Source organism: Pleurodeles waltl, chromosome 5 (assembly GCF_031143425.1).
Source record: "Pleurodeles waltl isolate 20211129_DDA chromosome 5, aPleWal1.hap1.20221129, whole genome shotgun sequence".
NCBI lineage: Eukaryota > Metazoa > Chordata > Amphibia > Caudata > Salamandridae > Pleurodeles > Pleurodeles waltl.
In genome coordinates, this window is record NC_090444.1 from 425,117,577 (window position 1) to 425,142,373 (window position 24,797).

General features: G+C 43.4%; 1 protein-coding gene across 4 annotated transcripts in view; it reads right to left on the reverse strand.

Annotated features, from left to right (window-relative positions):
- SPTBN1 (spectrin beta, non-erythrocytic 1) overlaps positions 1-24,797 on the reverse strand; it is a 502,311-nt gene that overhangs the window by 42,668 nt on the left and 434,846 nt on the right. For all 4 annotated transcript variants that reach the window (XM_069234188.1, XM_069234189.1, XM_069234190.1 and 1 more), the window contains 2 exons: positions 22,850-22,962; positions 14,190-14,256 (listed from right to left, as the gene is read on the reverse strand). In XM_069234188.1, coding sequence (XP_069090289.1) covers positions 14,190-14,256; positions 22,850-22,962 — 180 coding nt within the window. The remainder of the gene's footprint in view (positions 1-14,189; positions 14,257-22,849; positions 22,963-24,797) is intronic.

Here is a 24,797-nt window from a genome sequence, read left to right on the forward strand (position 1 = left end):
CATGGGGTTGTTCAATTCATTTGTTTGGCAAGGGTGTTACCCTATTACAGCTGTACAATTCTGCAACAGTGCATTAAGTACTGGTTGTTATACCGCAGCCGTTCTGCATTTAACATTTACAGGATGTCACTATTCGAAAGAAAACAGATGACATCACGAGTGTAGCAGGTCCACAGATTATTAGAACTGTACACGAGTAGTAACAGTGCAACAATCAAAAAAAATGTATTCCACATTTTTTTCTGTAAATGTTTGTTTTCTGCCCCACAGACACCACATAATCAAATCATGCAGAAATTAGAGAGATTACATCATGCATTTCATTCCCATCATTCCCAGTTAGAAGGTTGGATCTTGGAGAAGGGGAGACAGGAAAACCAGAGAAAACAAAAATAAATTTAAAAAAGTCAGTCTCAGGCTTTATTATTAAATGGATCTGATTTATGTTAAAGGAAGTGGAAAGCCACCACAGTCACGCAAAAACACACAATTTTACCCCCCAAACAAAGACAAACCATGGCCTTGCCCATCACTTGCTTTGTGGATCGTGTTGCTTGATGTGTGCTCGAGAGTGCTTAGCGAGCAGCCGGGTTTCCAGCAGCTCTGACTGGTCAAGCTGAAGACGTCTTCGGAGCCATTAATCCAAAAATGTTTAAAATTGGAATCCCAATGGCTTTAGCTTGTGAAAGGAAACTCAAGACCAGTTCTTATTCACTGCACCATTACTGAGAACTCAGTGTCATGTGTTGCAGCCAATTTGTTACAAAACTAGTGTGTGGGATTAGAATGTTACTAAAGCTCAACACCGCTTAACGCTTTAGTAGGTTACAGACATTTTGCACCGTTTGTATGTGGAAAAGCACAAGTTTGTCAATGGCAAAGTAAAGGATTTTACAGTAATTCCTATACGAGCTATTGATTACTGTAAATTAATCCCTATTACACTAAAAAAACAGAACTTCGAACTTGCCTCATTCGCCAATACCTTCTGTAACCGAACAGCTATGGATAACATTGCCCTAAATGTGGTAGAAGTAAAACTGTAAACTCAATTTTTATGACTCTCTTGGCAGGTCACTGATGATTAGGTTGTACTCGATGGAGGCTTCCATAGCACAAAATTGCACCTGGTCCCCAAACCGGCCTCTAATGGTGTATCATGACAAGTGCTTAACATAATGTGGTAAAAGCCATGCCATTCACGACTAACTCTTCCATAAGCAATATACCTTCATACAAAATAAAAAAATCTTCTAAGGACAAAATTTAAACTGCATTAAATCTGCACTTTATCCCATTTCAAGAAATATTAGATTCACTTGGTAACAAAATATGGCAGACACTACCCGATTATGTAATATTAGCCCACTGCCTCAATCTTTTAGGGTACCCTTAATCTCCATTTAAATGTATATGATCTAAAGGCAAAAGGAAAGGCAGCTACATGTCTAACCTGGATCCAGGTCTTCTATATCAATTCATATCATGCTGCCCATGATCAAGAGGACATCTAACAAATACACAGATCCTTCTTCCTTCTCACACCTTAACCCCCCTGGAGCAAGAAGTCCATCAAGATGCATGAATGAAAAATAACGTGGGTTTCACAAATCACTTGGAGCTGAGAACCATCTCAATAGCAGACGGAAAGTGATGAAGGTTTAACTGCAGTTAGAGTGCATAGGACAAAGAACAAAAACAAATGAAAGAAAGCTCTTGGTGCTTTGCTCCAAATGTCCTCTGCAGTGAAGTAAGTGTGGAAGCATGGCATTAAGAGGCTGATAAAGTGCTGTACCTGGATCAGTGAAGGCATCCAAAGCATTTTTTTCTGGGGACCTCATGAAGATATGCTACAATCAGTTTTAAAACTAGAGTGCGACATTTCACATTGACCAACTGCGTAGCCTTTGGCATCATGCAAGGAGAAAGGATGCATAGATTTAAAATCTTTCTCTTGACGTAATATGAGTTTTATACAGGCTTCTTTCAAAAGCTGCCACAGATTAATAATCTAAGGCTTTAATAGAGAGTACAAAAATAAGGGCTTTTAGTGTTGTATTTAATGAAGAGAGGTCCACAAAGTGCACTCTAGCAGTGGTTATTAACCAAGTGCCTGCTACTGCTAAAATTAAATCACAATGGGCAGATTATAAAAGTGTATATAAATAATCAAAATGTAAAGCTGAATTAAAAAAACAACTCTGTAAATGTGAAGGAATTTGAAGGCTAACAATAGTTTATATCCTCAGATTGATTTGTGGGAGCAGTGCAAGTGCATCAAACAGAATACTGTGTGAACAATGAGTAGCCTTAACTGACTTTAGAAAACGTCCAACCTTACCATTAAAACTAAAATGTTATAGTTTTGTTTGTGAACTAAATAAAATAATTTATAATTTGTGCATTTGTTTGATGAATGCCTGTTTCTGTATTTTGTGTGCATAGTTTTGGAGTTCAAATCATCAAACCTATTTAGGTCGGGGTCCCCGGATATTCTGCCATCTAGTGGTTGGAGTCGGAAAGTGCTACTTTTTTTTTTTTTAAATGGGTGTGTGCGAAACCAGATATTTTGTTATGCCTTCTGGCTGTGTAAATGCCTGATGAATACGTATAATATCTCTATGTGTTTATTATGGTGTGAATGCAGGGTCATCTGTTGAACCAGAAAGGTGTTTTTTTTTTGTTTTTTTTTTAAACTTTCTTTTAAACTATGCTTGTTTTTTGTTCCACATATGTAGTAGTATACATATTCTTGGCCCGCTTTGCACTGAAAAGGAATGTTTTGTGTTGAGCTTTGTTTACAAATGTATTAATTCCTTTGTGTATGAACTATATAGTCCTGCCTAATCCTCTGACCACAATGAAGCTGTACCTCAAAAAGGTGCACTCCTTTCAGAAACCCAATCAGGTCATGGACTATTGCCAAAGTTCAGTCGACATAATCGGGCTGAAATAGTATTTTCACTTTATTTCTGCCGAACCCTTGGCGGGTTATGGAGTATCACAATTTTGGGACATTCAGTAAAAGGGTAAAATTGAAAGGTATTACGACAGCCTGATTAACATTGTGGTATCCAGGTTTTAGTGGAGCTGAAATATAGTATTAATTTCAATATTGTAAATCAGAAAGTAGAGCATTCCCAGATTTAGGGCTCTCCAGGCTAAATGATACTGCTAGGAGTTATGTACTATTTTTTAGGAGATCACCTGCAACTAATTTGGTATTTTGATTCCCAAAAGTGTGCCGATAGGCGATTTCCTTGCACGCCTTCAGCTCCTCCCTTTATTACATTATCAAAATTTCACATCTTAAGCGCACACAAATAACTTTTTTCCACAGATTAAATGCACAATAGGCTGCTTCAAGGCCCAGTCACAGTCCCGCAGCCATTTTGGGCTTTGAGATGCTTCATCTTGACCCACCAGTGATATACCAGCAGTTCTCAAAAGAAACAGCATATGGTCTATTTACATTTATAGGCACCTTTTATCTACACATAGTTTCATTATGAAACTATCAGCTTTAAGAATGTGTCAACATAGTTCTGCCAGATGACACGGATACATGCATACTACACTGGAGCGTTTGGCATTTATCAGGACAGGGGGTCCCCAAGGGGCCAGGCCCTGCCCTGTGAGGATACGAGACAGTTATGGAGGAAGAAAACATTTTTGAGATTCCTCTAGAAGGAGAAGACTGTGGCTGGTTAAAATGTGACCCTGAACGCTGCTTGATCATGTGGAAAATAGAGAAGAGTGTACACAGAAACTAGGATGCACTATAAGAAGGGTAAAGTTGGACTACCCAAAGTCAGCGTTATTACCCTGATCCAATTGCAGATGGTTAAGGTACACTCATGCAAGAAATATCACATGCCAGTGATCTAATCTCTAAGTTGTTTGGTTTGTAAAGTCTGATGTTGGATTGTGAGGGAGTGTCAAACCTAATAACTATGTAACACTTCTGTAAATTTCTGCTACTCAGAGTCTGACTTGATCTATTGTCACGTCACTAAAGCTGCAACTAGAACACTCATGTTTATACTCAGCTACACTATAATCTGGTTACAAGTGTACTAAAGGCCCTCATTCTATAGATGGAGGTGTTACTCTACGAGGACTGAACTGCTGTTTTCCTTTTTGCCTATTAGTCTGAGAATAGCCACAGTCATTCTCTGGGTATTGCTGCACTCTGAAGCGTACTTGTCTCTAATATACTCGCAATAGTTAATTCCCCCTAAAAGAATAATCAGAAGGGAGCAATGGACAAATTGTTTCCTTCATATGGTTTTGCAGAACTAGCGACAACTTCTAAAGTTAAAAACTGGATGAAAACAACCAAAGACAAAGAGGTTTTGAGAGAAAGCTAAGCTACTTAACAATAATCCCGGTCAGAAGGACTTGATTTTCCCATCCCTGCACTGAAGAGCACGTTAATTGACTTAGGCAGCCAGTCAATTGCCTTTCTCCAGCTAGCAGAAATCCACATACGATCGGAACAGCATGTGGGTGGAAATCTGCTTGAGCATGCCTGGAAATCACAGGGTGGTATGAATCTCTGCAAAAGCACCGACTATAAAATACAGACTCCGTCTGCACTTAGCCTAGGAGACAAAAGGAATCCCTTTGCAGCTGAATTGGGCTGGGAAAGTCGAAAGGGAAAGGTCTAAGAAGCCCTTCTCTGTAATACAGAGTTATGCTATGCTCAGTGTCACACTTCCTTGTGGTGGTGTTTAAGACTAACCCATATGCATTTCCTTTGTGACTCGAGTAAATTTGCTGAAGCCAGATTACCAAGCAAAGAGAAAGGCTGCACTCGGCAAACAAGTACAAACTCTGATCATGTGGAAAGTTCCATGCAGTTCACTGTATCGAAACTAATGAAGAAAAAATAATGTAGGCATCTACAACTACAAAAGAAGTGGGACAATTTCAGCGGTTTGTGTTGTGGGATACTGTAACCTTATATCCACCTCCAGTATAAGAATTCACATCACAGAAAACAATTTAGTTTCTAACCACTCCAGTAGCATGTGACTGTATATAGCTAATGACTGGTTCATCTGCTAACTAAATTCCAAAACTATTTTGTAGAGAAAGTTACTTACCTTCGGTAACACCTTATCTGGTAGAGACTATATGCAGCCATAGATTCCTTATCTTTGAATTCTTGCCAGGTAGGTGGCGTTGATCAGTGTCCATCTTCATCCGTGCTGGAAGTGATGTTACAGTACCTTTATAGGCACCACCCAGGCTTGCTGGCATCAGTTTCTTTTCACAACTTTCCACGCCACAAGCGTGGAGCAATGAAGAACATTGACCACTGGTGTGTCAAAACTAGGGCCCTGAAAGGGGTCATCCCTGTCCCTAGAAATCCGTTCACAGAGCAGGGAGGATGGGTGGGTCGGCAAGGAATCTGCGGCTAGATATGAAGCGTTGCTGAAGGTAAGTAACTTGTTCATGGGACAGAAACATCTAGCGGCAGATGACTTACCTTTGAAAGATACCCAAGCAATACCATCCCCGGAGCTGGGTCTGCAAACCAGTTTCAAACAAGGAACAGGCAAAGTGCCCATCCGTCCGGTCTTACTGCCCTGGCAGTAATGTTTGGTAGACATGTGCAGAGATGCCCATGTTGCTGCCTGGCAGATGTCCAGGACCAGAACTCTGTGTGCTAGTGCAGTGGTCATAGCGTCAGCTCTGGTGGAATGAGCTTGCAAGCCATCATGAGGTTGCTTCTTGGCCAGTGAGTAGCAGATCTTGATGCAGAGTACGACCCAATCAGAGATGGCTCTCTTCTGTACCGCCCAACATTTCTTTGCACCCACTTATTCCACGACGAGTTGGTTGTCCATCTGGAACTCAGAGATACGGTCAAAGTAGCATGCCAATGCTTTTTTGGGGTCCAGGTGGTGGAGTCTCTCCTATTAGAAGAACGTTGGGGTGCGTAAAAAGTAGGCAGCGTGATTGATTGGCCTCCATGAAAATGTGTGACCACTTTTAGTAGAAAAGAGTCCTTTGTGCAAAGCACTAGTTTGTCATGATATGTAGAGAGGTAAGGCGGCTTAGATGACAAGGCCTGCAGCTAACTCACTCGACGAGCAGATGTAAATACAACCAGGAAGGCTGTTTCCAGAGTGAGAAGCCTGAGGGGACAATTGTGGAGAGGTTCAAAAGGAGCACAAATCAAAAAAGTTAGAACCAAATTAAGGTCCAACTGGGGCATAATGAATGGGGAAAGAGGGAAGAGATGAGTAAGACCTTTGAGGAACCTAAATAGAGGGTTGATCAGACAACCGCAAATAGACAGAAATGGCAGATAAATAGCCCTTAAGAGTGCCCAAAGCAGACCCCTGCTGGGCAAGGGGAAGAATGAAAAGTAAAACATCTGAAAGAGGGGCAGAAAGGGACTCAAAAGATATTTCTGCACACCATGCCACAAATTTCTTTCACCATCAGGCATATACCGTCTTGGTGGAGGGATGCCTCACTGCCAAGATGGCGTAACAGACTTTGGGAGAAAGGTAAAAAGCTGTCAACTGCTGCCATTCAATCTCCGCGCAAGAAGGTGGAGAGTAGATAGGTTCGGGTTAAGAATCCTCCATTGCTGCTGCGTCAGAAGATCTTCCCAAAGGGGCAGCCTGACTGGAGGATCAATGGCTACAGTCGGAATACCAGAATGTCTGTGTCCAGTCCAGGGCCAGTAGGATGACTTAGGCGCAGTTGTTCCGGATCCTTTTGAGAACTCTGGGCAGGAGTCGAATGAGCAGAAAGGCGCACAGGAGGCCTGAGTTCCACTTGGAATGAAAAGCGTCTCTGAGCAAGAGCTCCCTTGGAAACTCCAGCGTGTAAAACTGCTGACATTGCGCATTCTCAGAAGAGGCAAACTGATCTAACCAAAGCTTTCCCCACTTCTGGAAGAGACCTTGCACCACCTCCAGAGACGCCAGTGGTGATCCCCTTCGCCTGAGTTTGTCTGCACTGCATTCAGAGAGACCGCCAAGTGTTGAACTCACAGGGATATGCCCTTGCTGTTCCAGCCATGTCCAGAGTGTCAAAGCCTCTTGACAAAGGCTCCACAACCTCCCCCCACCCTGTTTGTTGCAGTACCACATGGTGGTGGTGTTCTCTGTGAAAACCTGCACTAGCCTTCCCTTGATGGATGATAGAAAGGCTTTCTATGCCAGTCAGATTGCTCGGAGCTCCAGCAGATTGATGATGAGTCCAGATTCTGACAGAATCCAGTCCCCTGATCTTTACCTCTCCCAGACGGCTGCCCCATCCCAGGAGTGACGCATCTGTCTCTACTGTCATATCTGGTTGGGGTATGAAGAGGCATTTGTGTCTGACCCAAATCCTTTGCAGATCCCTCCGAAATCTGGACCATGTCAGAGACATTCCCCTGATGCTGCGCCCAAAGGTAATTCAGTCCCCACTGCAGAGCCTTCATATGCCATCTGGCATTTGTCACCAGTAGGAGGCCATGAGTCCCAACAGCCTAAGTCAGTCCCACCAAAATCCATGATATAGGCTCAAACATCTGTATAATAGCCTGAATATCCTGGACTCGGTGCTCAGGAGGATAAGCCCAAAACTGCACCATGTCCAGAACAGCTCTGATGAAAGAGTCTGAGAGAAAGTCAGGTGTGACTCGTTTATAGTGAAACCCAGGGAATGTATGAGGTTTGCCGTAGTCTGGAGATGGGAGAGGACAGCCTTGGGAGAGCTCGCCTTCAATAGCCAGTCATCGAGATAGCGGAAGACTGGAACCCCTGATCTCCACAGATGAGCTGCAACCACCACCATTACCTTGATGAACACCCAAGGGGCGCTGGTAAGGCCAAACGGGAGCACGGTGCACTGAAAATGGTCGTGGCCTACCATAAACCGCTGATAGCACCGGGGTGCAGGCAGTACAGAGAAGTGAAAATAGGCAAGTAGTCCCTTCTGACAACCTGAGGAACCCACCTGTTCGATGGTGTAGACTAACAGTAGGACAGGTGATGGTGAATCCTGCCACCAACTGGATGTCCAAGATGGTAACACAGCAGACTAGAAATGTTTGGAGCCTGATGCAGTCTGACCACACCGCTGGCCACCTGACCCGTGAGGCCTGTGGGTACCACGCCCTTGTCCAAGCAGAGGCTAGGAAGCCTGAGTGGCACGGTGGCTGGGCAGGAATTAGTGCACCTGGAAGCCCCTTCCTTAGCCACAAAAGGAGTGAGAGAGATTGGGGGTTCACAGGGGGTCACCACGAGGGCCAAAGACCTAGCTGTAGTCCGACAGTCCTTGAAGCACTCGAGCGCTGAATCTGCCTTGTCTCCGAAGAGACAGTGCCATCGAAAAGCATGTCCATAAGGGAAGCTTAGACATCCCCCGAAAAGCCAGACATCCTCAGCCATATGTGGCCCCCCCCAGAACCACAGTTGTGGAAACCGCTCTGCCTAGTGAGTCAGTCGTGTCAAATCTGCAACAAATTGTGAACTTTGCTGCATCCCTCCCTTTGGCAACATCCTGAGAGAGTATGGTCCAGGCCTCCTCTGGAACCTGTGGCAGTACTTGCGCAACTGTGTCCCACAGGATGTGGGGATAGCGGCCCAAAAGGCATGTGGTGTTCACATACCGCAACAACAACCCAAATGAGTCCAGTCCATTGGATTCCCTACCCGGGGAAGCGGTAGGGAAAGTGCCAGTAGAAGTTGAGGCTTGTACCACCAAGCTCTCAGGAGTAGGGTGTTGCGTCAGGAAGGGTGGGTCCCCCAGGTGCAGGGCGATGGCAGCGGGCAGTTGTCCTATTCACAGGAGGCACTGTGTTGGGTTTGGACTAGGTACCTAAAATTATGTCTGTGAGGGCATCATTGAGGGGGGAGAAGGGGTTCAGAGGCAGAGAATCCTGGCTGCAGCACCTCTGTCAAGAGATTAGGCTTGACAGCCACTGAGGGTAGCTGAAGGTCTAAGACCCTACCCAAAACTATTGCACAGGAAGCTCCCTCCTCCATTGCCACGGTAGAGGGAGAAAGCATACCCATATCTGGAGAAGTATCTAGTCCTCTAGATTCACCCAGATCCTCATGCCAGTCTAAGGATGGTTCTTCCTTAGAGGACTGGTGTCCTAAAGGGTCCAGTGACCCCCTCCCTGTCTTCCCTGAGGCCTACCCAAAGGGGATAGGGCTCAGGTTCTGAATTAGGAGGTAAGGCACCTACCAGTGTCTGAGTCAGGTGACACTCATCCGGTTCTGTTTTGTAGTCGAGGAAGACCATGGGGATGGTGCCACCAGTAGGGGCCAGCATCGGCACTGGGGAAGGCCGAGATGGTACGAACTGCACAGATCTGGATCCAGGACTGGATCCTTGGGGGCCCATTGGTGCTGGAGCTGCCGGTACACAACTAGATAGGTCCCCCTCTGGTCCCCTGGAGTCCAAAGACAAGCAATGGGGTTGTACTGTCATAAAATGAGGCGGATGGACATGGGTCATTCTAGCTTCCGGAAAGTTGGGGAGGTGAGGAGCTAGCCCAGGCTCTGAGGAATGAGTCATGGAATGCTGACACTCTCTTGTCACGTCAGCCGACAGATGAGGAGTAGTTGAAGACCGCTTCAACTTCTTACTCTTCGTCAAGTGCCTCGACTTAACTGATTATCCCAAGGACTTGGAAAGGGATGAGGACGACTTTGAACTCCCCAACCGGTCTGGGGACCTTCTCCTCAACCAGGGTCCTCAACGTGTGCGGACCACTCCCTCAAAGCCTTCTGATGCAAGGTTCACCAAACAGAGCACTACTTTGGGTCATGGTCGCACTCCAAACACCACAGACAGACAAGGTGTGAATCCATCACCGACATCCGCCGATGAGCGGCTCTGCAGGGCTTAAAATCAGTCTTGAGCGATAACATCCTCGACACATCAGAAGAAAAAAAACACAAAAACTGTTTATAAAATGTTGAAAAAGTCCAGTCAAAAACTGACTGAGGGGTAGATTTTCACCGAATCAGCGCAGGTTCTGGCGCAGAAAGAAAAGAAAAAAACTGATGCCAGCACACCTGGGTGGCATCTAAATAGGTACTGCAACATCACTTCCAGCGTGGACGCCGACAGATGAGGAGCTGATCGTCAACACTGACCAACGTGCAGGGGTACTGCTCACAAAAAAAATGTTTCAGACCCAGTGTGACATCGGGGGAGAATTCATAATCAAGGAATCTGCAGCGAGAAGACTACCAGATACAATGTTTAGTAGTGTATATATAGCACTACATTTTTAGAGGGATCTAGTGAACACACAAAAGCAATTTCTAAGAACCTAGCTACATAAGTTGGATAGTGAGGACGCAAGGACTCTTTTAAACTCTGTTGCATGATGATTGGTATTGAAACTGTATTGTTTCCCAACTGTCTGTGTACTGATTTCAATTCACATTATGTTTTATCCTGGTGTCTGCTCAGGGATCGTATGACACCCCACCCACCCATCCCAAACCCCCTCCCATCTCCCACCTCCCACATAGATTTCTCAAACTATGTTAACAAGTTTTCGGTCCTGATGATGACATAAGGAACACTCCATAACAGCTGAAATATTTCTGACTGACTAGAGTAAATAAAGTCCTTTCAACCTATCCATGATGTACCAAAAATACAACGTATTTCATGGTGTATATATTTTCCTCCCCACTTTTTCTCTGTTTATTTCATTATTGCTTCAATGATATTTTCTGCATCATCACTGCAGAGTTCTGCAATGCCTCCACATTGCACTTTATGTATGCAATACGAAACTTACAAATAAAAAGACACTATCAGACAGTCTATGTTCTTGTCATTTACTGTACTCAAATTATCAAGTTTGCTTTGGAATTTATTATTCAGGTGACCTACTACTATTGGTTATAATCAACGTATCCTGACACATGTCTATGAGCAATGGTAGCCCTATTTCAAGTACACAGATCATGTCTGTAGGACAAAATGTAGACTTGGTGAACACACCTGTGCAAATAACAGCAGGCCATCTTCAAGCACAACTGCTCCTAGTTCTGCAGATGGAAACCATATGGCACACAGACTTCAAGGTCAGTTTTACAGTATGGACCTCAAAGGTTTCCAAAGGTACCAAGGACCTAACTAACATTAAGGCCCTCAAAGACCGCCAGGGCTGTTTTGTCGGATTGCACCGCCAACAGTTTGGCGGTGCAATCCTGTGTATTACGACCGCGGCGGAAGCGCTGCGGTCGCACCGCCGGGACCGGCAATTTACCGCCACGTTGGTCCCAGCAGTTGTAATCCTCCAGGGCAGCGCTTCCCAGGGGATTACGAGTCCCCCTCCCGCCAGCCTTTTCATGGTGGTAGGAACCGCCATGAAAAGGCTGGCGGAAAGGGGAGTCGCGGGCCCCCGCCACGGTCCCATGGAGCTTTTCAGAAGCGCGACGGGTGCAACTGCACCCGTCGCACTGCTGCAACACCGCCGGCTCCATTTGGAGCCGGCTCCTGTGTTGCGACCCACATCCCCGCCGGCCCAGCGGGGATGTTGTGATGGCCACCACAGAACGGCAGCCGCGTGGCGGTTACAACTTAGCGGAGAGCCTAAGTCTTTGGGTGAACCAGAATTGTGTGCAATTAATATATTTCCACTACATAAAGGTCACTTGCTTAGGTTAATTAGTGGATCTGAGGTAATGAAATGGAAATATGATACATAAAAGAACGCAACATGGACATATGATACATAAATGAAAACAAATGAACAATGTTCAGGGGAACAAAAAACAAAGGATCAAAATTAACTTTAATGAAAAACATGCTTTACACATGCAAAACTGACATACATTAACACATCAAATGACAAACATCAAATAACTACAGGTACAACTAAACGGGCACAACACAAGTTAATACATAGTCTCTTAATAAGGGAGGACACTGGATTGGTTAGTTGCAAGTGCTGCAGTGACTAACTCCTTGAGGTATTAAAATCAAGATGGTGAACATGCAACATAAGAAGGGATCGCATGACTGACAACAATTTGGTTATCAAAGTGCACATAGCAACATTTAATTGAAACAACAACCTAAGTCTCTGTACCACAATGGAAACTACTAAGGAGCTTTTGACCGTAAATATCTTTAAGACTTACCATGTTTTGTAAGAAGCGTAACAAATTTATGAAATCAGATTAAAAACTGATGATAACAGGTAGTCTATGTTTATTTCATTATCTGGCAGTCCTGTTTTTCTTTTCTACGAATCTAATAAAAGGTAAGGGTGGTCACCCAATTTACATAACCTTTGAGGCATGAACAATGCTTCTAGTAGATGCTCAACACGCTAGCCAGATAATGTGACTTATTGTTAAATGAAATAATTGCTTTTAACATATTGTATTACATTACAACCTTTGTTTAGTGCTGGAGACTGCAAAGCACTCCATACTGAGTCTTACTCCATTTGGTAAAGAAACCCAAAGCTGCTGTTTTCAATCAAACTAAAATACATTTTCATATAAAGAGGATGTTTATGTCTGAATGTACATATATATCTATACAGCCATACACATGTATGTCTGTATATAGTAATGTAAACATATGTATCATAATCCTATTGAAAGAATAGAGAACAGGAATTACGAAAAGCATATCTGACATCGAAGGTACAATTGTCTGGGATATTGTTTAACCCAAAATTTTAACCCTAGAAAGGAACAGTGACATAAGGCATTACTGCAGTCTTTGGTAAGATGTACTATTAAAAACATGAACTCTCTCATGATTTTCCTAGCTAGATATCTGTTCAATTAGCATCTTAGCTTTTATATATGTTTGTATGTATATTACAGTACGATTAATTAGCTTTGAAAAATACATGTGTATAAAATAAACATGCACATGTTGATGAACATAAAAATAGTAAAAATAAAAGCAATGGTTGTAAGGCCATACAATCATGAAAGGCATGAAAAGCAAGGCTACAAATTATATCAACGAAATAGAAAATCTGGGTTATTTAGTATGAAAAATTACCTACTATAAAAAGTTTTTTTCAGCGTTAGGCTGTCGCTGCTCAGACTGGTACCCGAGTAATAAGTGCTTAGTATTGAAAGACAAACTTTGCAGTTATTCACATGACTGCATGTGTAACAAAAGGCTTTTCTCTTAACATTTAATTTAAAGATGGAAGTGTCTTAGTTTCTATTCCAACATTACATTGCACTGTGCTGTCATTAATATTATAACTGGAAAAGTGGTACTACAGGAGTGAAGAGATTTGGAAATCTATGAAAATCAAAACTTTGGGACAGTTAAGAAAAGGGGGCCTGACTTACATATATGTATATATGTCAGCCGTTGAATTCATGGAGGCCTTTAAAAAATGTAATACAGCGATTCGTACACCAGTGAATTTAGGTGATCTGTAAAAACCAGAGACATAACGAACGGCCTTGTAGCTTGTAAAGATATTCTCAACTAGAAGCTTAAAGCATTCCAGTTATTCACCATTAATGAATGAAAAATGCATTATTTGGAATTGTTGAGGTTGGTAATGTACACAAGGCACTCAATGTCACATTCACAAAGTACTTGCACACAGAAAACCGAGTCCATCAGCTATAAGGCCAGTGCCAATTCATTCACAAAGTACCTGCACACAAAAAACTGAGTCCATCAGATACAAGGTCAATGCCAATTTGTCAGTACCCACCCCTATGGCTTTGATTGAGAAGCTGAATTATTTTTTGTACCTTGACTGGTTTCCTCTAAACACATTTCAAGTGTGTCTTAATTTACGAACAAATGTATTTGTTTTTTTATACACTAATTACCCAGTAAATTCAAGCAGTGACGTTTTTTAAATTGCTGAACTTATTTAAACTCACAATAAATAGAGGGAAATAAATATATCCACTATATAGCAACTTGGCACCCACCTACCATCCTGCCAAGAACGCAGATGTAATTAGTAAAAATGCAAAGGAGTGAGGATAGCGTGCTGAGACACTTGCCTTTAAAACAAAACAATGAACAAACTGGGTAGAATAAAAGAAAAAATGGGAGTTTTACATGTCGAACAAAAAGAAAAAAGAAGTATGCCAAGGAAAAAGGTCTGTGTTTCACAGTCCAGACCAGGATCGGTCATTGGCTGCTCGCCGGTTATTAAATGTTTTGTAGCTTTGGTAGGCTTGGGAGCGATAACTAACCCGTGGAGAATCCTGGTCCGATGGCAATCCATTTTGTGAGATATGCTCCCCTTCTTTTACTCCATCCCTGTCAAAGACAATCCACAACAAATATCAAAATATGGTTCTACATTTAATTTTAATCTTTAGTTCAATTAATCATAGCCAGCTTTGTACAGAACAAGCAATGATATTTACATTCTATGAAGACAAAATCACTATAAAATTTGTGTGACAACCCAATTATATTAGTGCAGAAAATAACCTTTTTAGCAGACCAGAGAAGGAGTCTATATTCAACCTATTTCCAAATCACACTTGTATCCATTTCACCAATCAATGATTTCCAATCTTAGTTTCATTGTACATCCATTGTTGTTTACAAGCCCTCTGCACAAAAGGGCAAATTATATCTATTTAGCTTCTGTTGTCCTACATAGTGGAAAGGCAGTGCTATCACGTGCTCTGCACTGAAAGGACATGGTTGTAATCATTTCGGCCTTCGACGATAATGCCCACCAACATGTCGTCACAAAGGCACATGCCAACCAAGTAAAAGAAGGAACCCATCACTTCTAAAAATCATTGACTGGTAATATACCACAACTAAACTTAGGGTACAAAAATCCCATTTCACTTTAGCATTGTCTACAGATTTTAAGGAAAATGTTACTTACCCTGTAGACATCTGTTTGTGGCACGTAGTGCTGTAGATTCACATGCTTTGCATAAGTCTGCCATCTAGTGTTACAAGTTGTATTTCTTCTAAGAATATTTTTGAGTCATGAGATCGAGTGACTCCTCCTTTCGGTGATACTGCGCATGGGCATTGAGTCCTTTTTAGGGTCGAGCCTGCGTTACATGCGCTTGCGCATGCGTATCGCTAGCGAGGCGCTTTATGTATTAGAAAAGGGCTCGGTGCCCCATCGACGTCACGTCAGTGTCTTTCATTGGCAAGTTGGCTTGCCTGTTAGAATCTGCTTCTTTTGATTAGTGGAAGGCACGCATACGTCATGCCTTTTCCGGTGGTTAGCCCTCCTCGAGCGCAGCGACCAAGTACAGAAAACATGCGGCTCGCTGGGTTTGTGGACTACTTTTTCTCTATTTTCGCAGCGCGATCTCGCTGGGCAGAAGTCGAGCGCTTCACATACTATCGACCTTGTTACACAATTAATTGCACTTTTGCCGGTTACGTTCATAATTACACTTTTGCCAATAGGTATTATTACGTGCAAACTGTATTGGCGGGATCGTGCTGTTTTTTTCCTTTAATGCAAGAAAAATCCGGTTGGGAGTTTACAACTGTGAGCAGCTGTAACTCCGACAAATGAGACCCTAGTGCATTGCAAATGCTTGTTTAGATTGTTTCCGGCAGGCGGGTAAGTAAAGTGTGTATGTTGTACGACAACAACTACAGGCTTCCGGGGAGGAGGGAGGGCGCCTGTGAATCAACAGCACTACATGACGCAAACGGATGTCTATTGGGTAAATAAAATTTTCCGTTCAATGGCATGTGTGGCTGTAGATACACATGCTTTGCGTAGACTGTAAAGCAGTCCCCTCCAAGTAAGTGGTGGCTAGCACGTAGGAGTTGGAGTAGTTTGAAAAGGTGTCCTAAGGACTGCTTGGCCAGCATTTGCTTGCTGATGAGTTAAAACAACTACACAATAGTGTTTAGTAAATGTGTGTGGTGTAGACCAAGTAGCAGCTTTACAAATATCTGCTATTGGAACGTTTCCTAAAAAGGCCACTGAAGTGCCTTTTGTCCTGGTAGAGTATGCGTTAGGAACAACTGGTAGTTGTCTTTTAGCTTTAAGATAACACATTTGAATACACTTGACTATCCTCTATTCTTTGAAATTGGATTACCCTAGTGAGGCATTGAACAGACTACAAAAAGCGGTTTTGATTTTCTAAAACTTTTTGTTCTGACAATGTAATACATGAGAGCGTTTATAACATCCAGTGTATGGAGAGCTCTTTCAGCAATTGAGTATGGCTGTGGGAAAAAGACTGGTAACTCCACTGATTGGTTAATGTGAAATGGTGAAACTACTTTAGGTAGGAATTTAAGGTTTGTCCTAAGAACTATTATATTGTTATGTACTTGGAAAAAAGTTCCTCCAAAGTGAATGCTTGTATTTCACCTACTCTTCTTAGAGAAGTTAAGCTACCAAAAAAGCAACTTTCCATGTAATAAATCGCGATGAGCAAGAATGCGTGGGTTCAAACGGTGAACCCATAAGTCTGGTAAGTACAATGTTCAGGGTCCATACAGGAGCTGGACGTACTTTGGCTGGAATAACGTTTTTTAAGCCCTTCCATAAATGCCTTAATAACAGGGATCCTAAATAAAGAAACATGTTGTCTATTATGGAGGTAAGCAACTATGGCTGCTAAGTGAAGTCTAATAGAAGAATATGGCAAATTTGCTTTGTGTAAATGTAGCAAATAAACAATGCCTAGTACAGAAGCTTTAAGTGGACCAACATTTTTAGGTTGGCAGTAATATACAAAACATTTCCATTTAGTAGCATAACACTGTCTAGTTGTAGATCTGCGTGCCTTTTTAAGAATGTCCAAGCATTCAGAAGGAAGTTCGAATACCCAGACTCTATGTCTTCAGGAGCGATATCGCAAGATTGAGTGTTTGTTGGTTAGGATGTCTGATTTGAGCTCTCTTTTGAGTCACAAGGTCTGTTTGGAAGTTTGTGATGTGGAACCACAGTCAGATCCATTAGAGTTGAGTACCAAGACTGACATACCCACGTGGGAGCTACAAGAATCATGGTGAGTGATGTTTATTTTGATTTGTGTACTAGAAATGGAATGAGTGGGAGAGGCAGAAAAACAAACAAATATCCCTGACCAATTCATCCACAGAACATTGCCCTTGGACTGAGGGCATGGGTTTCTGTACCCGAAGTTTTGGCATTTTGAGTTTTCTGTACTTGTGGGTGAATTTCCTATTCGTGGACTTGTTGCTGTGCCTTCTTAATAGATCCGCTAGCTGATTGTCAAATCCTGGGAGATATTCTGCCAGTAATTGAATGTGATTGTAAATAACCCACTTCCAAATTGTCTGAGCTAGAAGAAACAATTGAGATGAGTGCCCCGCCCCCTTTTTTGCAGATAATACTTTGTTGTCATATAGTCTGTACAGACTAACACAACTTTGTGTGAGATCTGTGTAAGGAATGCCTTGAGTGCTAGAAAGACTGCTAGCAACTCCGAATAATTGATGTGATAAGTCTGTTGAATGGGATCCCATTTCCCTTGTATGGTGAGGTGGTTGAGGTGAGCTCCCCAACCCATCTGTGATGCATCTGTTGTGAGCATGATCTGAGGCACAGGGTCCTGAAAGGGCCCTCCTTTTGAACGTTTGGTGGGATTCCACCATTGCAGAGAGCAGCGAGTCTGGCAGTCCAACAATACTAGATCCTGAAGATGACCCTGTGACTGAGACCACTGACAAAGTCACTGCTGCAGTGTACGCATGTGTAGTCTTGCATGGGGAATGATGGCTATGCAAGATGCCATCATCCCCAGCAGCTGCATCACAAGCTTTGCTGTGTAAGCACGATTCTCTTGTAATTGAGCCATGAGATTTTTAAAAACTTGAATCCTTACTGGGTTTAGATATGCTATTGCTCACTGAGTATTCAGAATTGCTTCCAAATAAGGCTGTATTTGTGAGGGGTGAAGATGGGATTTGAGTTAATTTATTGTGAATCCTAAATTGAGTAGAAAATCTACTGTGTACTGAGTGTGTTGCTGGTATGTTTGAATGGTACTGGCTTTTATTAGCCAATCGTCCAGATATGGCAAAACATGTATCTGAGGAACGCCGCTACTACTGCCAAGCATTTTGTGAATACTATTGGGGCTGTTGTCACCCCGAAAGGTAGTACTTTGAATTGGTAATTGTAGGAAGTTGCCTCTGTATGCACTATTTCAAAGTAAGGAATAGTATGCACAGAGTCCAAGGGTTCCCCTTAGAGGTAAGATAGTGGCAAAAAGATAATACTAATGCTCTATTTTGTGGTAGTGTGGTCGAGCAGTAGGCTTATCAAAGGAGTAGTGTTAAGCATTTGTTGTACATACACACAGGCAATAAATGAGGAACACACACTCAGAAACAATTCCAGGCCAATAGGTTTTTGTTATAGAAAAATATATTTTCTTAGTTTATTTTAAGAACCACAGGTTCAAATTCTACATGTAATATCTCATTTGAAAGGTATTGCAGGTGAGTACTTTAGGAACTTTGAATAATTACAATAGCATATATACTTTTTACATAAAACACATTTAGCTGTTTTAAAAGTGGACACAGTGCAATTTTCACAGTTCCTGGGGGAGGTAAAGTATTGTTAGGTTTTGCAGGTAAGTACACCACCTACGGGGTTAAGATTGGGGTCCAAGGTAGCCGACCGTTGGGGGTTCAGAGCAACCCCAAAGTCACCACACCAGCAGCTCAGGGCCGGTCAGGTGCAGAGTTCAAAGTGGTGCCCAAAACGCATAGGCTTCAATGGAGAGAAGGGGGTGCCCCGGTTCCGGTCTGCCAGCAGGTAAGTACCCGCGACTTCGGAGGGCAGACCAGGGGGGGTTTTGTAGGGCACCGGGGGGGACACAAGTCCACACACAAAAAAGTACACCCTCAGCAGCGCGGGGGCGGCCGGGTGCAGTGTGCAAACTAGCGTCGGGTTTCCAATGGGAGACCAAGGGGTCTCTTCAGCGGTGCAGGCAGGCAAGGGGGGGGGCTCCTCGGGGTAGCCACCACCAGGACAAGGGAGAGGGCCTCCTGGGGGTCACTCCTGCACTGGAGTTCCGATCCTTCAGGTGCTGGGGGCTGCGGGTGCAGGGTCTTTTCCAGCCGTCGGGATTTTAGAGTCAGGCAGTCGCGGTCAGGGGGAGCCTCGGGATTCCCTCTGCAGGCGTCGCTGTGGGGGGTCAGGGGGGACAACTTTGGTTACTCACGGTCTTGGAGTCGCCGGAGGGTCCTCCCTGAGGTGTTGGTTCTCCACCAGTCGAGTCGGGGTCGCCGGGTGCAGTGTTGCAAGTCTCACGCTTCTTGTGGGGATTGCAGGGGTCTTTAAATCTGCTCCTCTGTAACAAAGTTGCAGTCTTTTTGGAACAGGGCCGCTGTCCTCGGGAGTTTCTAGTCTTTCTTGAAGCAGGGCTGTCCTCTGAGGATTCAGAGGTCGCTGGTCCTGGGGAAAGCGTCGCTGGAGCAGGTTTCTTTGGAAGGCAGGAGACAGGCCGGTAGGACTGGGGCCAAAGCAGTTGGTGTCTTCTTTCTTCTTCTGCAGGGGTTTTCAGCTCAGCAGTCCTCTTCATCTTGTAAGTTGCAGGAATCTAAATTCTTAGGTTCAGAGGAGCCCTTAAATACTAAATTTAAGGGCGTGTTTAGGTCTGGGAGGTTAGTAGCCAATGGCTACTAGCCCTGAGGGTGGGTACACCCTCTTTGTGCCTCCTCCCAAGGGGAGGGGGTCACATTCCTATCCCTATTGGGGGAATCCTCCTTCTACAAGATGGAGGATTTCTAAAAGTCAGAGTCACCTCAGCTCAGGACACCTTAGGGGCTGTCCTGACTGGCCAGTGACTCCTCCTTGTTTTTCTCATTATCTCTCCTGGACTTGCCGCCAAAAGTGGGGGCTGGGTCCAGGGGGCGGGCATCTCCACTAGCTGGAGTGCCGTGGGGCATTGTAACACGAAGCTTGAGCCTTTGAAGCTCACTGCTAGGTGTTACAGTTCCTGCAGGGGGGAGGTGTGAAGCACCTCCACCCAGAGCAGGCTTTGTTTCTGTCCTCAGAGAGCACAAAGGCTCTCACCGCATGGGGTCAGAAACTCGTCTCTCAGCAGCAGGCTGGCACAGACCAGTCAGTCCTGCACTGAACAATTGGGTAAAATACAGGGGGTATCTCTAGGATGCCCTCTGTGTGCATTTTTTTAATAAATCCAACACTGGCATCAGTGTGGGTTTATTATTCTGAGAAGTTTGATACTAAACTTCCCAGTATTCAGTGTAGCCATTATGGAGCTGTGGAGTTCGTTTTTGACAGACTCCCAGCCCATATACTCTTATGGCTACCCTGCACTTACAATGTCTAAGGTTTTGCTTAGACACTGTAGGGGCATAGTGCTCATGCACATATGCCCTCACCTGTGGTATAGTGCACCCTTCCTTAGGGCTGTAAGGCCTACTAGAGGGGTGACTTACCTATGCCACAGGCAGTGGGAGGTTGGCATGGCACCCTGAGGGGAGTGCCATGTTGACTTAGTCATTTTCTCCCCACCAGCACACACAAGCTGGCAAGCAGTGTGTCTGTGCTGAGTGAGGGGTCCCTAGGGTGGCATAAGACATGCTGCAGCCCTTAGAGACCTTCCCTGGCATCAGGGCCCTTGGTACCAGGGGTACCAGTTACAAGGGACTTACCTAGGTGCCAGGGTTGTGCCAATTGTGGAAACAATGGTACATTTTAGGTGAAAGAACACTGGTGCTGGGGCCTGGTTAGCAGGGTCCCAGCACACTTCTCAGTCAAGTCAGCATCAGTATCAGTCAAAAAGTGGGGGGTAACTGCAACAGGGAGCCATTTCTTTACAATAATGCTTTCCTGCGATGACAAATCGTAGATATTTACGGTGTGCTGGATGTATGGAAATATGGAAATAAGCATCTTTGAGATCTAGTGCTGTCATGTAATCTCCTTGCTGTAACAGAGGAATAACATCTTGCAGAGTGACCATGTGGAAATGCTCTGAAAGTATGTATAGATTGAGAAGCCTCCGACCTAGAATTGGTCTTAAGGAACGGTCCTTTTTGGGTATAAGTAAGTACAGTGAATACTCCGAACCCTTGTAGGGATGGAGGAAATGGTCCCATAGCCCCTTTCAGAAGAAGGTACTGTACCTCGTCTTTTAGAAGAAGGTGGTCGTGAGAGGGTTTGTGGAAACGAGGAGGGATGTTTGAAGGAGTGGAAGTGAGTTCTAGACAATAGCCATGATGGATAATTGATAGAACCCACTAGTCTGTGGTGATGTTGTACCATTGTGGATAAAAATGTACCAGTCTTCCTCCCACAGGAGATGTATGCGCTGTGGGGATTAGTAAAAGGTCACTGTTTTGTGGTAGAGGAAGAACCTCTAGAGGCAGATGTTCTACCTCTTCCTCTGCTGTTTGATCATATATATGATCCTTTTAAGAAATCTCTATTATAGAAGTATGCGCCCTCTTTTTGTTGTGAGATAGAAGAATCTGTGGTTTATGTTTTGAAACCGCTCCTAAATTGTGGCCTACGAAAAGTACGCCTAGTGGGTGTATTGTATAATACACCCATGGCTTTAGCTATTTCAATATATCGACTCCGAAATGGATGGTAATTTTAATCTTTTGTATTTTCGGTGCAGAACAGGAAGGTGGGGCACCTGAAGGTGTTTTTCGGCTCCTAGCACAGCCCGAAGTCAGTGGAGGACCGATAACCCAAGCAGGAGTCTTTTTAACAGTCTTTGGTGCGATGGTGCTGATGTACTCATGTACTGCGACAGTGGGATGTATTGGCTCTCAATATCCAAATCAGAGTCCTGAATGGAGAAGGCTGAGTGGTGTGCTATTTCTTCCTGCACCTGCTCTTCTCCGAAGATATCGGGTGTGTGTCTTCTATTGCAATTGACACCATTTCTAGTTGATTCGCTCTTGGGTCCCGGAGAGTCTTCTACAACCAAAAAGATCTCCAGGCATCGCAGGTCTCTTCTTTGTGTTCTGAAGACAGACACAAATTACACACTAAGGGCCTCATTACAACTTCGGGGGAGGGTGTTAATCCATCCCAAATGTGACAGATATCCCTCCCACCATATTACGCGTTCCATAGGATATAATGGACTCATAATTCGGTGGGCAGGATATCTGTCACATTAGGGACAGATTAACCCCTTTGCCGAAGTCGTAATCAGGCCCTAAGTGTTGATCTGTGTAGGGAAACTTGGAGTGACACCGAGGACATAACCGAAACTGAGTTTGTTCCATCAGCCTATCATTCTCTGACTCCAATTGTCATAGTAGGCCCAAAAAGGGCGTAGACGCCCCTTAGGGTGATAAATCGACCCCGACGATAAAAATCAGATCAATAATTAAGAGTATAGAATGCACAATCAAAAACTATGCTGACGTGGATAGAAAAGATGGAAATCAAGTTCAGAAGAAACTAAACAGAGATTCATTGGAGTGGGAGGAAACACGTGCGAACCAGACGGTGGAAAGAAAACAATTTAACAAAGGACTCTATGTCCATGCGCAGTATCACCGTGAGGAGTCATCATTCGATCTCGTGACTTGAAAATATTCTTCGAGGAAAAACAACTTGTAAGACTCCGAGCCCAACACTAGATCAGCGGATTTATGCAAAGCAGGTGTATCTACAGCTACACATGACATCGAACAGATAGTTTGTCTAATACCGACAGACATTGTTCAATTAATGCTATCTTCAACACCTGCCAAAAATTGTGTTCTTTCAAATTGGTAAAAATAAGCCATATATTTTCATAAATGGGGATTTAATAAACTTAAATTACCAAGATCCTGCTAATCTCATTACTCTTTCATGAAACCTGCAAAATTAATCTACACACGCCTAGGTTTACATTTCTCTCTTGCTAGTTTCCCCCAAAACTCTTACCACTGTTGTGGAGATTCAGACTCCTCTGAAGCCTTCGGACTAGGTTCTGGAGACGGTGGCTGCCTCTTTCTCTCTTCTTCCTCTTGCAGTCTACGCACTTCCAATAACTCCAACTAGATAACATAAGAACACTCATTTATAGAAGCAGGCAATTCATTTTTCTAGGTCTTTCTACACAGCATTTGTGGGACATGAATCTCAGCTTCTCATTAACAAATTAATAGACATGTTAAAATAATTAAGCATTCTAAAAAAAACAGCAGTATTCCAGTAGTCAACATTAATTTACCAGCTTTTCATAGCACCACTGCATTAAGTGGTGATAGACGGCTTTACCAATAAATAGACCAGAGCTTATAGATGGCAGTAAAACCAAATGAGATGAGGAAAGTTTATGTGGAGCCTAAACATTTTAAAGGGTTTGATTCATACCAGGTGGGGACTGGGGACCCAAACCACAAAGGTACTTTGCCTGCAAATGTTCATTCCAGGCAAAAAATACCTTTTTTACACACATACTGCAAATTCACTTTAGTATTCTTCAAAGGCATAAGTGACATACAATGAAATGTGTATTTGTGAAGCGCATGTTCACCTGGTGGAGGGTCTTGCCATTAAATAATAGATGTTTATTTTGACTCAACTCAGTGCTATGTATATATATTTCTGACCAGGGGAAATGGGAAATTATGGGAGATGTTACATCACATTTCCAGGAGAATACCTATGAAGCTGCACCTGGCACAGCTTTCCAGATGTTCTAATGGGAGAGTTTGGGAACTCTTGAAAGTTGGAAATCTGCACCCGTACCTAGGTGCAAATCTGCATTTTTGTGTATGACTCAGGTCCATATTACCCATGATGCAATATATTTTTATGATGTTATGTGGGGCTGTGAGATGTGTGTAACTGTAAAGTGGCACAATTTGTTGTGGAGCACCTTTGTCATTTACATCTTCCAATCACCCACCCCTTTCCCTATGTTTGTGCTGCTCTGCTCCTGTGGCCACTCACTGTAGGGTCCATTACCATTTACGTTGCTAAGTCCTACATTTTTCTGTTTCTAATAAATAGTAAGGTAAATAGCGGAAACAAAATGAGAATTTAAGAAATTTGGCCTGAGTTTGGTCTTCTCCGAGGGGCAGCACAATAAATTCAGGAAGATTCACGGTTTAACACTGACAATCCTGCGAACAACTGATTTCATTACGAGCATATAAGTTCAGTCCCAAAAAACCTAGACTGATGATTCTGCACATGAAAGAACATTATAAATCACCCTATTAGAATACCATGGACAGGAAGGACTTAGACAGGCAAATAATACATAGATGGTGAGGTCAGTTCTAGCCTAAATGTGCATTTCCATTTCTAAATAGGGTAAGCAGGTAGATTTTGTAAACTTTACATCCATGGTTGAAAAGTATTGGTTTATAACTTAACAGAGAGCTAATTCATTACCCATTCACATCAAATCTGGATTCTCACATGCCACTCGGGTACATTTAAGGATGGCATGTGAAACAAGAGATGACTGAGTCACCTTGTGAGCTCACAAAAAGTAGATTCCTAATTTTGGACTCTGACTAGATTTAGTGATTATGAAGCCAAAAAACAGAATATGGGGATCCAGTGGGTCAACTTCAAATAGAGTGGCCTAGTTAGTGTGTTTTGGTTTGCAAATGTTGTGGAGGAGTGGATGTTTGGAAAGGCTCAATAGTAGGAAAGATGCTGGGTAGGCTTATTTAGCCCTTGACCTCTCGAGTGAAGTTTCTCTCTGTAGCAAGGGAAGAAGGCAGCGGAAGCAGGTAGTATGTTGTGTATTTGCTTCTTTGTGGGAGCAAACTGTAATAAATATATCGCAGCTCAATCTCGACTATCAAGACTGTTCAGGATTTACTTCCTGATGCTTCTGTCACTAGTAGGTTCTTTCTAACCTATTTGAAAA